Here is a 14,391-nt window from a genome sequence, read left to right as displayed (position 1 = left end):
GCAGTTTCCTTCTCCATCCTATGCATCCTAAATCTTGCCTAATTGCATCATAATTGCCTTTCCCCCAGCAATAATTCTTGCCCTGCGGTATGTACTTATCCCTTTCCATCGCTCAAGTAAACATAACCGAAGTTTGGTCACTATCACCAAAGTGCTCACCTACATCCAAATCTAACACCTGGCCGGGTTCATTCCCCAGTACCAAATCCAATGTGGCCTCGCCCCTAGTTGGCCCATCTACATACTGAGTAAGGAAACCCTCCTGCATACATTGGACAAAAACTGACCCACCTAAAGTACTTGGAACTATAGTATTCCCAGTCAATATTTGGAAAGTTAAAGCCCCCATAACAACTACCTGTCACTCTCGCTTCTATCCACAATTATCTTTGCTATCCTTTCCTCTACATCTCTGGAACTATTCGGAGGCCTATAGAAACCTCCCAGTAAATAAGTCCTCAAACGTTCTTTCTGCCACCGTAGTATTGTCCTTGACTAACAATGCCACACCTCCCCCTCTTTTACCATCTTCTCTGTTCTTACCGAAACATCTAAATCCCGGAACGTGCAACAACCATTCCTGTCCCTGCTCTATCCATGTCTCTGAAATGGCTACAACAGTGAAGTCCCAGGTGCTGCAAGTTCACTCACCTTATTCTGGATGCTCCAGGAATTGAAACCTCAAATTCTGACCTCATTACTCTCAACCTCCTGAACACTGGATCTACAAATTAGGTACCCATCTTCCTGCTGAATTAGTTTAAACCTTCCCAAACAGCATTTGCAAATATCGTCCCCCAGGATATTGGTACCCCTCTGTTCAAGTGCAGACCATTCTGTTTGTAGAGGTCCCACCTACCCCAGAATGAGCCTTAATTATCCAGGAATCCAAATCCCTCCCTCCTGCACCATCCCTGTAGCCACGTGTTCAACTCCTCCTTCTCCCTATTCCTCACCTCGCTAGCACGTGGCACGCATAACAAACCAGAAATAACAACTGTTTGTTCTAGCACCAACCTTCCACCCTAGTTCCCTGAATTTCTGCCTTAAACCCCCATCCCTTTCCTACCACTGTGGACCACGACTTGGAGCTGCTCCCCCTCCCCCTCCTGAAAACACAATCCGAGACGTCATGAACCCTGGCACCTGGGACTCACCAACAACGAGTCTCTCTCGTCCCCACAGAACATAGAACATAGAAGAATACAGCGCAGTACAGGCCCTTTGGCCCTCGATGTTGCGCTGATCCAAGCCCACATAACCTACACTAGCCCACTATCCTCCATATGCCTATCCAATGCCCGCTTAAATGCCCATAAAAAGGGAGAGTCCACCACTGTTACTGGCAGGGCATTCCATGAACTCACGACTTGCTGAGTAAAGAACCTACCCCTAACATCTGTCCTATACCTACCACCCCTTAATTTAAAGCTATGCCCCCTTGTAATAGCTGACTCCATACGTGGAAAAAGGTTCTCACGGTCAACCCTATCTAAACCCCTAATCATCTTGTACACCTCTATCAAGTCACCCCTAAACCTTCTTTTCTCCAATGAAAACAACCTCCTATCTGTCCCCCTAACTATGGAGTCCCCAATGACTAATGCTCTGTTCCTCACCCCCCTTCCCTTCTGAGCAACAGGGACAGACTCTGTGCCAGAGACCTGTACCCCATGGCTTACCCCTGGTAAGTCATCCTCCCCCAACAGTATCCAAAATGGTACACTTGTTGTTGAGGGAAACGGCCACTGCCTGCCGGTTCCTTTTCTGTCCCCTGACTGTACCCGTCTGCCTTTTTATTGCAACTGACGTGTGACTACCTCCTTGTAACTCCTCTCAATAAGCCCCGCTGCCTCCCGAATGATCCAAAGTTCATCCAACTCCAGTTCCCTAACACGGTTTTCGAGGAGCTGGAGTTGAGTGCACTTCCCATAGAGGAAGTCAGCAAAGACTAGTGGTGACCGTTACCTCCCACATTTTGCAGGAGAACATTCAACTGCCCTAACCTCCATTCCCACTATTCTAAATTCCAAACAATGGTTTTATCTCAAACCATAAGACCAAGTTTGAGAGACATGATCTTCTCCTCACAAACCCATACTGCCTATCGCTAATAAATCTGTATTTTTCCAAACAGTAATAAATACTATCCCCAAGAATCTTGTCTCAATAATTTCTGCACCACTTGCTTAAAGCTTTAGCCTGGGGACTTGTCTACGTTAATGCCAGTCAGAACCCCCAACATCTATTTTCAGATTGATATGCCCCAGAATATCAAATTACTACTCCTGAGACTCACCATCCACCATGTCCTAATCTTTTGTGAAAACCAAGGCAGGTTTTCAGTAAGGACCTCACCCACTTCCTCGTCTACATGTATCATTCCTTCCTTTATCCTTGAATAGACCTACCCTTTTCCCAGCTATCCTCTTGCTCTTATATATGTATAACACACATGGGAATTTTCCTTAATCGTGCTTGTGAAGGACATTTCATGGCCCTTTTATCCCTCCTAATTCCTTGTTTGAATTCTTACCTGCTACCTTTATATTCTTTGAGGGCTCTGTCTTCAGTTTCCTAAACTTTACTTATGCCTCCTTTTCATTTTTGACTAAGCTCTCAATTTCTCCTGGCATTTAAGGTTTCAAAATCTTGCTATATTTGCCCTTCATTTTCACAGCAACATGTTGATCCTGAACTCTAATCAACTGGTCCTTAAAAGATTCCAACATGCCAGACATGGATCAGCCCTCAAACAGCTACCCCCTAGTTCCTGCCTAACATTATGGTAGTTAGCCTTCCCCTATTTAGTACCTTCCTTCTCCATAAGTAACTTAAAGCTTACAGAATTATGGTAATTGTTGCTGAAATGCTCCCTCCCGTAATTTCAATCACCTGGCTGGGTTCATTTCCCAGTATGAGGTCTGGTGTAGCCCCCTTTCCTAGTTGAACTATTTATATTTGTTTTAAAACACCAACCTGGACACACCTAACAAATTCCAACCTCCCTCCCTCCCCCCCCACCCCAGTTTTAGCTGACTGTGGGCCATGAATATCAAGAATCTCTGACCATGCTATTGCTATAGTTTTTCCTTTTGCAACAGCATACCTTGTCAATCTAGCATTTTCAACACTGGCATACCTAAAAACAACAGGATAGCAGATTTCTCAGAGAAGTATGATTTGTGGTGCTCTCCTCAATTCAGAAGAGCCAGGAGCAGGAGTAGGTCATCTGGCCCCTCGAGTTTGCTCCATTATTCAGTAAAATCATGGCTGATCTTTTCATGGACTCAGCTCCACTTACCCATCCTCTCACCATAACTCTTAATTCTTTTACTGTTCAAAAATGTATCTATCTTTGTCTTAAAAACATACAATGAGGCAGCTCAACTACCTCACTAGGTTAGAGACAAAAATGTTTTGAACAACATGCTTTTCCTCCCTCCATCATCCAGACAGTCCTCCGCTGCACCACCTCCATTCCCCATTCCATTGCTCTAACCCCCCCCCACACCAACGACCACCCCACCAGTCTCCGCATCCAACACACCATCCTCAAACACTTCCACCACTTCCAAGTACACCCCACCACCAAGATCATCTTTCCCTCCCCACCCCTCTTTGCCTTCCGCAAGGACCATTTCCTCCAACAGTCCTTGGTTCGCGTCACCCCTGCCAGCAGACCCCCAGGTACCTTCGCCTGCAAAACCTTCTGGTAACACCACCCCCTCACCTCCATCAGGGCCCCCAATAGTGATTTGCAATTTCCTTTGTGTTTTCCTCTGATCCATTATCCATGAATAGATCGAAACAGTTGAATTGAGCAGATTTTAAAAATCCATCTGTGCTCACAGTTAACGATGCTGCATTTTTGCTGAGGGATTTAAAATATTAATGCTTATGATCCTTGTTTAGTTTGCTGTATGTACAATGTTGCAAACCTTTCCAGTAAGGCCTTAACCATAGCTAGTGCAAGTAAATGTTATTGATTTGAACAATCAATTCAGCTGACAACAGTGGGTGTGTTGTGGAATTGTTGTCTCATTGAAAGTATGTCATATTACCGAAAAGGTTGGAAACCACTGATCTAGAAGGACATGGGCAACAGGTACATTCGAACACCAGTCCCTGCAAGTTCCCCTCCAACTTTGAAACATTTCACTGTTCCATTAGTTTTGCTGAGTCAATACCCTGGAACTCCCTCCCTAATAGCACTGTGGATCTGCCTACAGCACATGGACTGCAGCAATTTAAGAAGGCAGCTCACCACCATTTTTTCAAGGTAATTCAGGATAAGCAATAAATTCTGTCATGGCCAGCAAAACCCGCATCCCATAAACAAAGGAAAAAAACATATTCTCCCACAGAATCCCTCACTTAATCCAGTGCTCAGTTCAATCCCTCCCTCCCTCCCTCTCCATCTTGCTTGCTTGATACTTCGATCTTTCTCATTTGTTTTCTTCTTAGCCATTGCTCAAACCCTGAAGATCGTAAGATGTCGGAACAGAGGTAGTGCATTCAGCCCATCAAGTCTCCTCTGCCATTCAATGAGATCATGGCTGCTGATCTGATCATTCTCAATTCCACTTCCCTGCCTTGTCCCAATAATCCTTCATTCCCTTACTGATTAAAAATCTGCCTATTCCAGCATTGTATATACTGAATGACCTAGCCTTAACAGCCTTCTACGGGAAAGAATTCCATAAATTCACAACCCTCTGAGAAGAGAAATCCTTCAGCTCTGTCTTAATCGAGTGATCCCTTACCTTGAGATTATGTCATATGGTGCCAGACTTTGCTACAAGGGGAAACAGTCATTCCTGAAGAAGGGCCTGTGCCCGAAACATCGAATCTCCTGTTCCCTGGATGCTGCCTGACCTGCTGTGCTGTTCCAGCAATAAAGTTTCAACTTTGATCTCCAGCATCTGCAGACCTCACTTTCTCCTACAAGGGGAAACAACCTCTTCATGTCTACCCTGTCAAGTCCCCAGAGAATTTGTTATATTTCAATGGGATCATACCTTATTCTTCTAAATTCCAATGCATACAGGCCCAACCAACTTCTCACAAGACAGTACTCTCCATACCTGGATCAGCCTAGTGAACCTCTGGAATGCATCCCATGCCAGTTTATCTTTCCTCAAATAAAAGGACAAAAACTGTTCGCATTTTTACCAGCTGCTTTGCCCAATACGACTCTCTTCCATCCTCATTCAAACCCCTCCCCCACTCACTCAGTAAGACTAACACATAATATGAGGAGATTAATGCTAATACTTCCACCTGTTGATTTTTTTTTAAGAATTCATGGGATGTTACTATCACAGGTCAGGTCAGCATTTATTGCCCATCTCTAGTTACCCTTGAAAAAGTCATCGTGAGCCACATTTTTAAAACACTACAGTTCATTTGGTGTAGGGGCACTCAATTCCATTTGGGCGGAATTTCTAGGATTTTCACCTGGGTCATATTTGTCCTGGGAATGTATCATGGAAACAGTGTTGAGGGAGCTTTACTTTCAGTTTAAAAGCATAGATGGAGATTTACTTTCAGTTAAAAGAGATGAGGACACTTTACTCTGTATCAAACCTTGTGCTATATGTGTCCAGGGAATATTTGATGGGGATATTGAAGAGGAAACTTTACATTGTGACTGACTCTGTGCTGTACCTGTCCTTGGAGTATTTGATGGGGACAGTATAGAGGACACTTTGTATCTAACCCTATACTGTACCTTCCTGAGGTTTACAATTACCACGTATTGGGATCCAACTCCTATTTGTTCTTACCTGTACAGGTCAATGTGACTTCAGTCGGAAGGTAGCATGCAAGATCCTCATATACCAGTTTCACTTGGACGTCATGACGCATGTCCCCACACTGAATGGGATACTGAAATTTCAACAAGTTATATGCAGCATTCTTCTGTACCTGGCCCGTCAGGGATGTATGGTAGTGCACCTGGGAAAGAGTGACATTATTAGTATTTAGCTTATTGTAAACTTATTGGTCAGTAGTGTAGCGGTAACTTCATTCTGAACCTAATTTCTACTCTACCAGTCCTGAGTGCTTAATTACTTGAAAAAATAAACAAAGAGTACAAAGTAATGTAGATGTCATTGTCTTGCCCAGGTTTGTTGCCAATCCCGAATTACCCTTGAGAAGATGGTGGTGAGCCACCGTCTTGAACCAGTACAGTCCATGGGGATGTAGGGTCACCTACAATGTTGCCAAAGAAGAGTTCCAGAATTTTGACCCAGCAACACCGAAGGAACAAACATATTTTTCCAAATCAGGCTGGCGAATGGCTGGGAGGGCAGCTTACAGATGGTGTTGTTCCCATTTATCATTTCTGCTCATTCCTTATTCTTCTGGGTGGTAGCATACATGGTTTTAAAAAAAAAATTGTCTTTTGACGTGGATCCATTTTTGTTTTCCCCATTGTTAATTGCCCAGAGGGCAGTCGAGATATCAGAGCCTGGTGTCATATGTAGACCAGACCAGATAAAGGTAGCGAATTTCCTTTACATAGAACTAGAACAATACAGCACATAACAGGCCCTTCGGCCCTCAATGTTGCGCCGTCCTGTGAACTATTCTCATGTCATCCCCCTACACTATCCCATCATCATCCATGTACTTATCTAAGGATTGTTTAAATCTTCCTAACATGGCTGAGTTAACGACATTAGCAGGTAGGGCATTCCATGCCCTTACCACTCTCTGCGTAAAGAACCTGCCTCTGACATCTGTCTTAAATCTATCACCCCCTCAATTTGTAGCTATGTCCCCTCGTACAAGCTGACGTCATCATCCTAGGAAGAAGACTTTCACTGTCTACCCTATCTAATCCTCTGATCATCTTGTATGTCTCTATCAAATCCCCTCTTAGCCGCCTTCTTTCCAATGAGAACAGACCCAAGTCTCTCAGCCTTTCCTCATAAGACCTTCCCTCCAGACCAGGCAACATCCTACTAAGTCTCCTCTGCACCTTTTACAATACTTCCACATCCTTCCCGAAATATGGCGACCAGAATTGTACACAATATTCCAAGTGTGGCCGCACCAGCGTTTTGTATAGTTGCAGCATGATATTGCAGCTCCGAAACTCAATCCCTCTACGAACGAAATCTATAACACCATATGCCTCCTTAACAGCACTATCCACCTGAGTGGCAACTTTTAGGGATCAATGTACATGGACTCCAAGATCCCTCTGCACATCCACATTACCAAGAATCTTTCCATTGTCCCAGTACTCTGCCTTCCTGTTATTCTTCCCAAAGTGCATTACCTCACATTTAGCTTCATTGAACTCCTTTTGCCACCTCTCAGCCCAATTCTGCAGTTTATCCAAGTCCCCCGCAACCTGTAACATTCTTCAAAACTGTTCACTACTCCACTGACTTTAGTGTTGTCTGCAAATTTACTAATCCATCCACCTATGCCTGCGTCGCTAAGTCATTTATAAAAATGACAAACAGCAGTGGTTCCAAAACGGATCCTTATGGCACACCACTAGTAACCGGACTCCAGGCTAAATATTTTCCATCAACCACCACTCGTTGCCTTCTTTCAGAAAGACAGTTTCTAACCCAAACTGCTAAATCACCCTCAATTCCACACCTCTGCATTTTCTCCAACAGCCTACCATGTGGAACCTTGTCAAAGGCTTTACTGAAGTCCATGTATACCACGTCAACTGCCCTATCCTCATCTACATGCTTGGTCACTTTCTCAAAAAACTCAATGAGGTTTGTGAGACACGACCTACCCTTGACGAAACCATGTTGACTATCTGAAATCAAAATGTTGCTTGCTAGATGATTATAAATCTTCTCTCTTATAATCCTTTCCAGAACGTTTCCTATAACAGAAGTAAGGCTCACTGGTCTATAATTACCTGGGTCATCTCTATTGCCCTTCTTGAACAAGGGCACAACATTTGCAATCCTCCAGTCCTCGAGCATTAAACCTGTAGACAATGACGACTCAAATATCAAAGCCAAAGGCTCTGCTACCTTCTCCCTAGCTTCCCAGATAATCCTCAGATAAATCCCATCTGGCCCAGGGGGCTTGTCTACTTTCACTCCTTCTAGAATTGGTAACATCTGTTCGTAACTAACCTCGATCCTTTCTAGTCTAATATCTCGTACCTCATTATTCTCCTCTACAATATTCTCCTTTTCCTGAGTGAAAACCAATGAGAAATGTTCCTTTAGCACCTCTCCGATCTCCACAGGATCCACACACAATTTCCCACTTCTGTCTTTGACTGGCCCTATTCCTACCCTAATCATCCTTTTATTCCTCACATACCTATAGAAAGCTTTTGGGTTCTCCTTTATTCTATTTGCTAAAGACTGTTCATTTCCTCTCTTTGCTCTTCTTAACTCTCTCTTTAAATCCTTCCGAGTTGATCTGTAACTCTCCATCGCCTCTTCTGAACCATATTGCCTCATCAACATATAAGCCTCCTTCTTCTTCTTAACAAGAGATGTAATTTCTGTTGTAAACCACGGTTCCCTTATCTTATCACTTCCTCCCTGCCTGACAGGGACATACCAATCAAGGACATGCATTTTGCTACCCCATTCTATGCATTCTAATTCTTGCCTAATCGCGTTATAATTGTCCTTGCCCCATCGATAAGTCTTGACCTGTGGCATGTACCTATCCCTTTCCATCGCTAAACTAAACGTAACTGAATTATGGTCACTCTCTCCAAAGAGCTCATCTACAACTAAATCAAACACCTGTCCTGGTTCATTACCAAGCACCAGATCCAGTGTGGTCTCCCCTCTTGTCAGCCCTTTGACATACTGTGTCAGAAAATACTCCTGTACACATTGGACAAAAACTGATCCATCTGACGTACTAGAGTAATAACATTTCCAGTCAATGTTGGGGAAATTAAAGTCCCCCATAATGACCACCCTGTTCCTTTCACTCCTACCCAGAATAATGTTGCTAATCCTCTCTTTCACCTCCCTGGAACTCTGCGGAGGCCCATGAAAAACTCCAAGCAGTGTGACCTCTCCTCTCCTGTTTCTAACCTCAGCCCACACTACCTCAGTCCTCATCGAAAGTTCTCTCAGCCACTGTTATACTATCCTTGACTAACAAGGCCACACCTCCCCCTCTTTTACCACCTTGCCTGTTCTTAATGAAAGAGCTAAACCCTGGAACCTGCAACGACAATTCCTCATCCTGCTCTATCCATGTCTCCGAAATGGCTACATCAAAGTCCCAGGTACCTATCCAGGCTCCAAGCTCCCCTACCTTATTTTGGATATTTCTGGCGTTGAAGTAGACACACTTCAAACCACTTCGCTGTCTGCCAGCATATTCCTGTGACCCTGAAATCCTGTCCCTGTCCTTCCTACTCTCATCCTCCTGTGCACTGTAACTACACCTCTGGATCCCATCCCCCTGCTGAGCTAGTTTAAACCCACCCGAATAGCACCAGCAAATTTCCCACCCAGGACATTAGTATCCCTCTGGTTCAAGTGAAGACCCGTCCTGTTTGTACAAGTCCCACCTTCCCCAGAATGAGCCCCAATTATCCAAGAACCTGAAACCCTCCCTCCTGCACTTTTCTTTCAGCCACATGTTCAGCTGAAATCTCGAGGAGAAAGTGAGGTCTGCAGATGCTGGAGATCAAAGTTGAAACTTTATTGTTGGAACAGCACAGCAGGTCAGGCAGCATCCAGGGAACAGGAGATTCGACGTTTCGGGCACAGGCCCTTCTTCAGGAATCTGCTAGAAAGAACTGTTTGTTCAGTCTATGGATTCTTCTGTAAATGAAGAACAGTAGAGGTCCTTTACAGGTCTGTGAGAGAGTTGTCCTGAGCTGGGGTAGGTCGAGTTGCAGGGAATGTAGGTACCGGCGCAAGGCTGCAAGCGTGGAGTGGAGGATCCGGAGGGAGGTCCGTTGCTGGAGGCTGCGGATTTGTTGCAGGTACTGGTAGTCCTGGTTGGGTCCAAATTGTGTTGGTCGGAAGGTGATCTGGAGTCCATGGGGGATCAGTCGGTTCCGTAGGCAGGTGCTGAGAAAGGAGATATGGCTGTGGTAACGAGTCTGCTTCAGAATGTGGCTGAAGAGCTTCTGTACAGAGGAGATGACCTGGGGTGTGCAGTGAGAGAGGGACTCACTGAAATCTTTGTAGAGAGAGGCAGAGAGCTTCTTCAAGGAAGGCATCCTTGTAAGAGGATTCGCAGTAGGTTGAAATCTTCGAGGAGAAAGTGAGGTCTGCAGATGCTGGAGATCAAAGTTGAAACTTTATTGCTGGAACAGCACAGCAGGTCAGGCAACATCCAGGGAACAGGAGATTCGACGTTTCGGGCACAGGCCCTTCTTCAGGCCATTCCTGAAGAAGGGCCTGTGCCCGAAACGTCGAATCTCCTGTTCCCTGGATGCTGCCTGACCTGCTGTGCTGTTCCAGCAATAAAGTTTCAACAGCTGAAATCTCCCCCTATTCCTTGCCTCGCTATCACGTGGCACGGGTAACAAACCAGAGATAACAACTCTGTTTGTTTTAGCTCTCAGCTTCCACCCTAGTTCCCTGAAATCCTGCCTTACATCCCTATCCCTCTTTCTACCTATGTCGTTGGTACCCACATGGACAACAACTTGAGGCTGGTCACCTCTCCATTCAGGACCCCAAAGATACGATCAGAGACATCACGGACCCTGGCACCTGGGAGGCAACACACCAACCACGAGTCTCGTTCGTTCCCAACAAACCTTCTATCTGAGCCTCTAACTATTGAGTCCCCAATGACTAACACTCTCCTCCTTTCCCTCCTTCCCTTCTGTGCAACAGGGACAGGCTCTGTGCCAGAGACCTGGGCCCCACTGCATACCCCTGTAAGTCGTCCCCCTCAACAGTATCCAAAACGACATACATGTTTTTCAGGGGAACGACCACAGGGGATCCCTCCACTGACTGTTTTTTCCCCCTTCGAACAGTTACCCAGCTTACTTCGTGCCTAGGAGTAACTACTTCCCTGTAACTCTTATCTATCACAGCCTCTGCCTCCTGAATGATCCGAAGTTCATCCAGTTCCCTAACACGGTCTTGGAGGAGCGAGAGTTGGGCGCACTTCCTGCAGATGTACTTGGATGGGACACTAATGGCATCCTTCACCTCAAACATCATACAGGAGGAACATAGCTGTCCCTGCACTGCCATCCCTGCTAGTCCCCTTATCACAAAGTAAAAAAGAAGAGACGCTTACCTGATATGTCTCTGGTCTTTAAGGTTAGCGGAGGTTGTTGGGTGGGAGGCCCTACGAAGGTAGGATCTCTGGTTGAGAAAACACTGACTTATTTCGCTGGATGGAAATAAAAATAAGAAGTCCCTCCTTTTCCAGAAATCTCTGCTCTCTGACTTCAAATTTAAAAGCTCAAATCAGTGACTCACCGCTCCCTTTGCTAAGGAAATTACTGATGCAGATGGGCATTTATGACAACTGACCATGGGCACACGCAGTCAGTCATTCTACCATCTGCCATGGAAGGATTCAAACCCAGGTTGCCAAAACATTCCCTGGGTCTCTGGATTAGCAGCTCAGCAATAATACTACCAGGTTGCCACCTCCCCTTCATCTGTGCAGTATGATTCTTTAATTAGCATTAAAGAATCCTCATGTGGAAAGCTTTGAACTCTTTCAGTACCTACTCTGAGTGTTTGTTGGAAGAAAACAGAGAGAGCTTTCATTCACGGGGCGTGGACATGGCTGGCAAAGCCAGAAATTATTGTCCATCTCTAAACACCCTTGAGAAGGTGGTAGCAAGCTGTTTTTTTTTAGGTTAGTCTAGATGAGGATGGCAAATTTTAAAATAAGGCAGGTTTTCTCAATAATTCATTTGTCACGTGATCATTATTATGAAGACCACTTTTCATCTGAGATCTACTTAATTTACTAAATTTGAATTCTCAGCTGCTGTATGGGATTTTAATTTCTGCCTCTGGATTACTCATCCACACATATATATATGGCACTTTATTATCAAATAGCCCTGTGCTGTACTGTCCTGGGGTGCTTGGTAGGGGCAGTGTACAAGAAGCGTTATTTTTTGTTAGAATAGGAGAGTAAACTTTAGTCTGTCTGTCCCTGTCCTAGATGTAGTTGAGAGAGCTTTACCTGCTGTTTACTTTTAGTTTAGAGAGGGCTTTTTAGAGAGGGCTTTTTAGAGAGGGCTTTACTCCGTATCTCAACCATTGCTGTGCCTGCTCTGGGAGTATTTTACAGGAAGGAAGGTTTACTTTCAGTTTAAAATAGTTGAGAGTGCTTTATTCCATCTGAATATTATTCAGCTGAATCACTGTGTACCAATTATACCTGTAATTGCTCCACCTGATATCTTCTGCTGGCATAGGCATTCAGGGCATCTCGCAGCACATCCATGAACTGCCCAAGGTCATTCTGCAGGTACTTGCGAGCTGTCTGCTCCAGAGGGATGAAGGCAGGTATGTTGTGCTGAATTATCTTGCATGGATGCTTGGTGTGAATGTCCAGGTAATAAGAGTCTAGGTAGATACCCTCATGTGCAGTGCTGATACAGAAAGAGAATGTAGAGCTTGGCTCTCTCACCTTAACACTAACTCCTACACAGAGACAGAAAAAGATCAAGTGTAACCAACAGTGATCATCCAAACAGACGTTTTTGCCTCTCCTTCTGATGCCCGAGTGTCTCTGATACTTCACCAAAATCTCGCATCAGTCTAGGGATAAGTGGCCTTAATCTATCCACTAAATTACAATATACTATCAAAAGATAAAAGGTGCTCCAAGTAGATTGGCTGGAACTAATTTAACCCAAAAGAGTAAACAGAACCCACGGTTATGATAAAAGCAAACCATGGATCATGTCTAATCTGACCTTCAAAGCTGCTGATATTTTACCTGAATCAGGGCTGACTTATAAACAGAGTATAAAATAGAGTCATAGAGTCCTATGGCATGGAGACAGGCCCTTTGGCCAAACTGGTCCATGCCAACCAAAATGTCCAACTACGCTAACCCCATTTCCCTGGCCCATATCCTTTCCTATCCATGTATTTGTTCAAATGCCTTTTAAATGTTATTAATGTACCCGCTTCAACAACTTCCGCTGGCAGCTCATTCCATATGCGTACCACCCTCTGTGTAAAAAGTTGCTCCTCAGATAACCTTTTATTCTTTCCCCTCTAACCTTAAACTGATGCCCTCTAGTCCTCGATTCCCCAACCCTGGGAAAAAGGCTGAATGCATTCATCCTACCCAAGCCTCTTATGATATTACACATTTCTGTAAGATCCCCACTCAGTCTCATACGCTCAAAAGAAAAAAGGGTCTAGCTTGTCCAACTGCTCCTTATTATTCAGACCCTTGAGTCCTGGCAAAATTCTTGTAATTTTCTTCTGCACCGTTTCCAGTTTGATAACGTCCTTCCTATGGCAAGGTGACCAAAACTAAACACAATGCTCCAACTGTATTCTCACCAACATCATGTATAACTGCAACATAATTTCCCAACTCCTATACTCAATTGCCTGACTGATGGAGGCCAGTGTGCCAAAAGCCTTCTCCACTGCTCTGTCTACCTGGGACTCCACTTTCAGAGAACCACGTACCTGAAATCCAAGGTCGCTCTGTTCCACTACACTCCTGAAGGCCCTACCATTTAACATGTAATTCATATCTAGATTTGATTTTCCAAAATGCAAGAGCTAACACTTATCTATATTATACTCCATTTCTTGGCCCACTTCCCCAGCTGATCAAGGTCCTGCTGCAATTTCTGATAACCTTCCTCACTGTCCACAATACCGCCTATTTTAGTGTCATCGATAAACTTATTAATCATTGATATAGATAACAACCAGCTCTGGGCCAGCACCAACCCCTGAGGCACTCCACTAATCACAAGCCTCCAGTCCGACAAGCATCCTTCCACTATTACTCTCTGCTTCCTACCATCAAGCCAATTGTGTATCCCATTTGCCAGCTGCCCCTAACCTTTCAGAGTAGCCTACCATGTGGAATTTTATCAAAGTCTGTATAGATTTCTGTAAGACCTATGTCTATCGTCTTGCCCTCCTCAATTTTCCTTGTCATTTCATCAAATAACTCTAATAAGCTTCTGAGGCATGATACCCCATGCACAAAGCCATGCTGACTGCTAATCAAACCCTATCTTTCCAAATTCATGTTGTATCTTATCCCTCAGAATCTTCTCAAGTAACCTACTGACCACAGAAGTGTTAGGTTTATGGTTTATAGTTGCCAGGTTTTAAAGGTCAGCATCTCATTTTCTGCTTAGGGACTTTTCAGCCTTCAAGACTCAATATCAAGTTTAATAATTTTAGAACCAGAACACCTTCCTCTATGTCTTTCACCCAC

At 44.5% G+C, this 14,391-nt stretch overlaps 1 protein-coding gene across 2 annotated transcripts in view; it reads right to left on the bottom strand.

The window, feature by feature from the left end:
* cenpo (centromere protein O) overlaps positions 1–14,391 on the bottom strand; it is a 35,760-nt gene that overhangs the window by 4,186 nt on the left and 17,183 nt on the right. For both annotated transcript variants that reach the window (XM_087991011.1, XM_087991012.1), the window contains exons 4-5: positions 12,349–12,614; positions 5,790–5,961 (exon numbers count right to left, since the gene is read on the bottom strand). In XM_087991011.1, coding sequence (XP_087847137.1) covers positions 5,790–5,961; positions 12,349–12,614 — 438 coding nt within the window. The remainder of the gene's footprint in view (positions 1–5,789; positions 5,962–12,348; positions 12,615–14,391) is intronic.

The sequence above is a fragment of the Chiloscyllium plagiosum genome, unplaced genomic scaffold (assembly GCF_037043375.1).
Source record: "Chiloscyllium plagiosum isolate Xiang-an unplaced genomic scaffold, Cpla_swu_hap1 HiC_scaffold_10, whole genome shotgun sequence".
Classification (NCBI taxonomy): Eukaryota; Metazoa; Chordata; class Chondrichthyes; order Orectolobiformes; family Hemiscylliidae; genus Chiloscyllium; species Chiloscyllium plagiosum.
The sequence above is the reverse complement of the archived record's forward strand: the minus strand, read 5'-3'. Positions and strand labels throughout refer to the sequence as shown.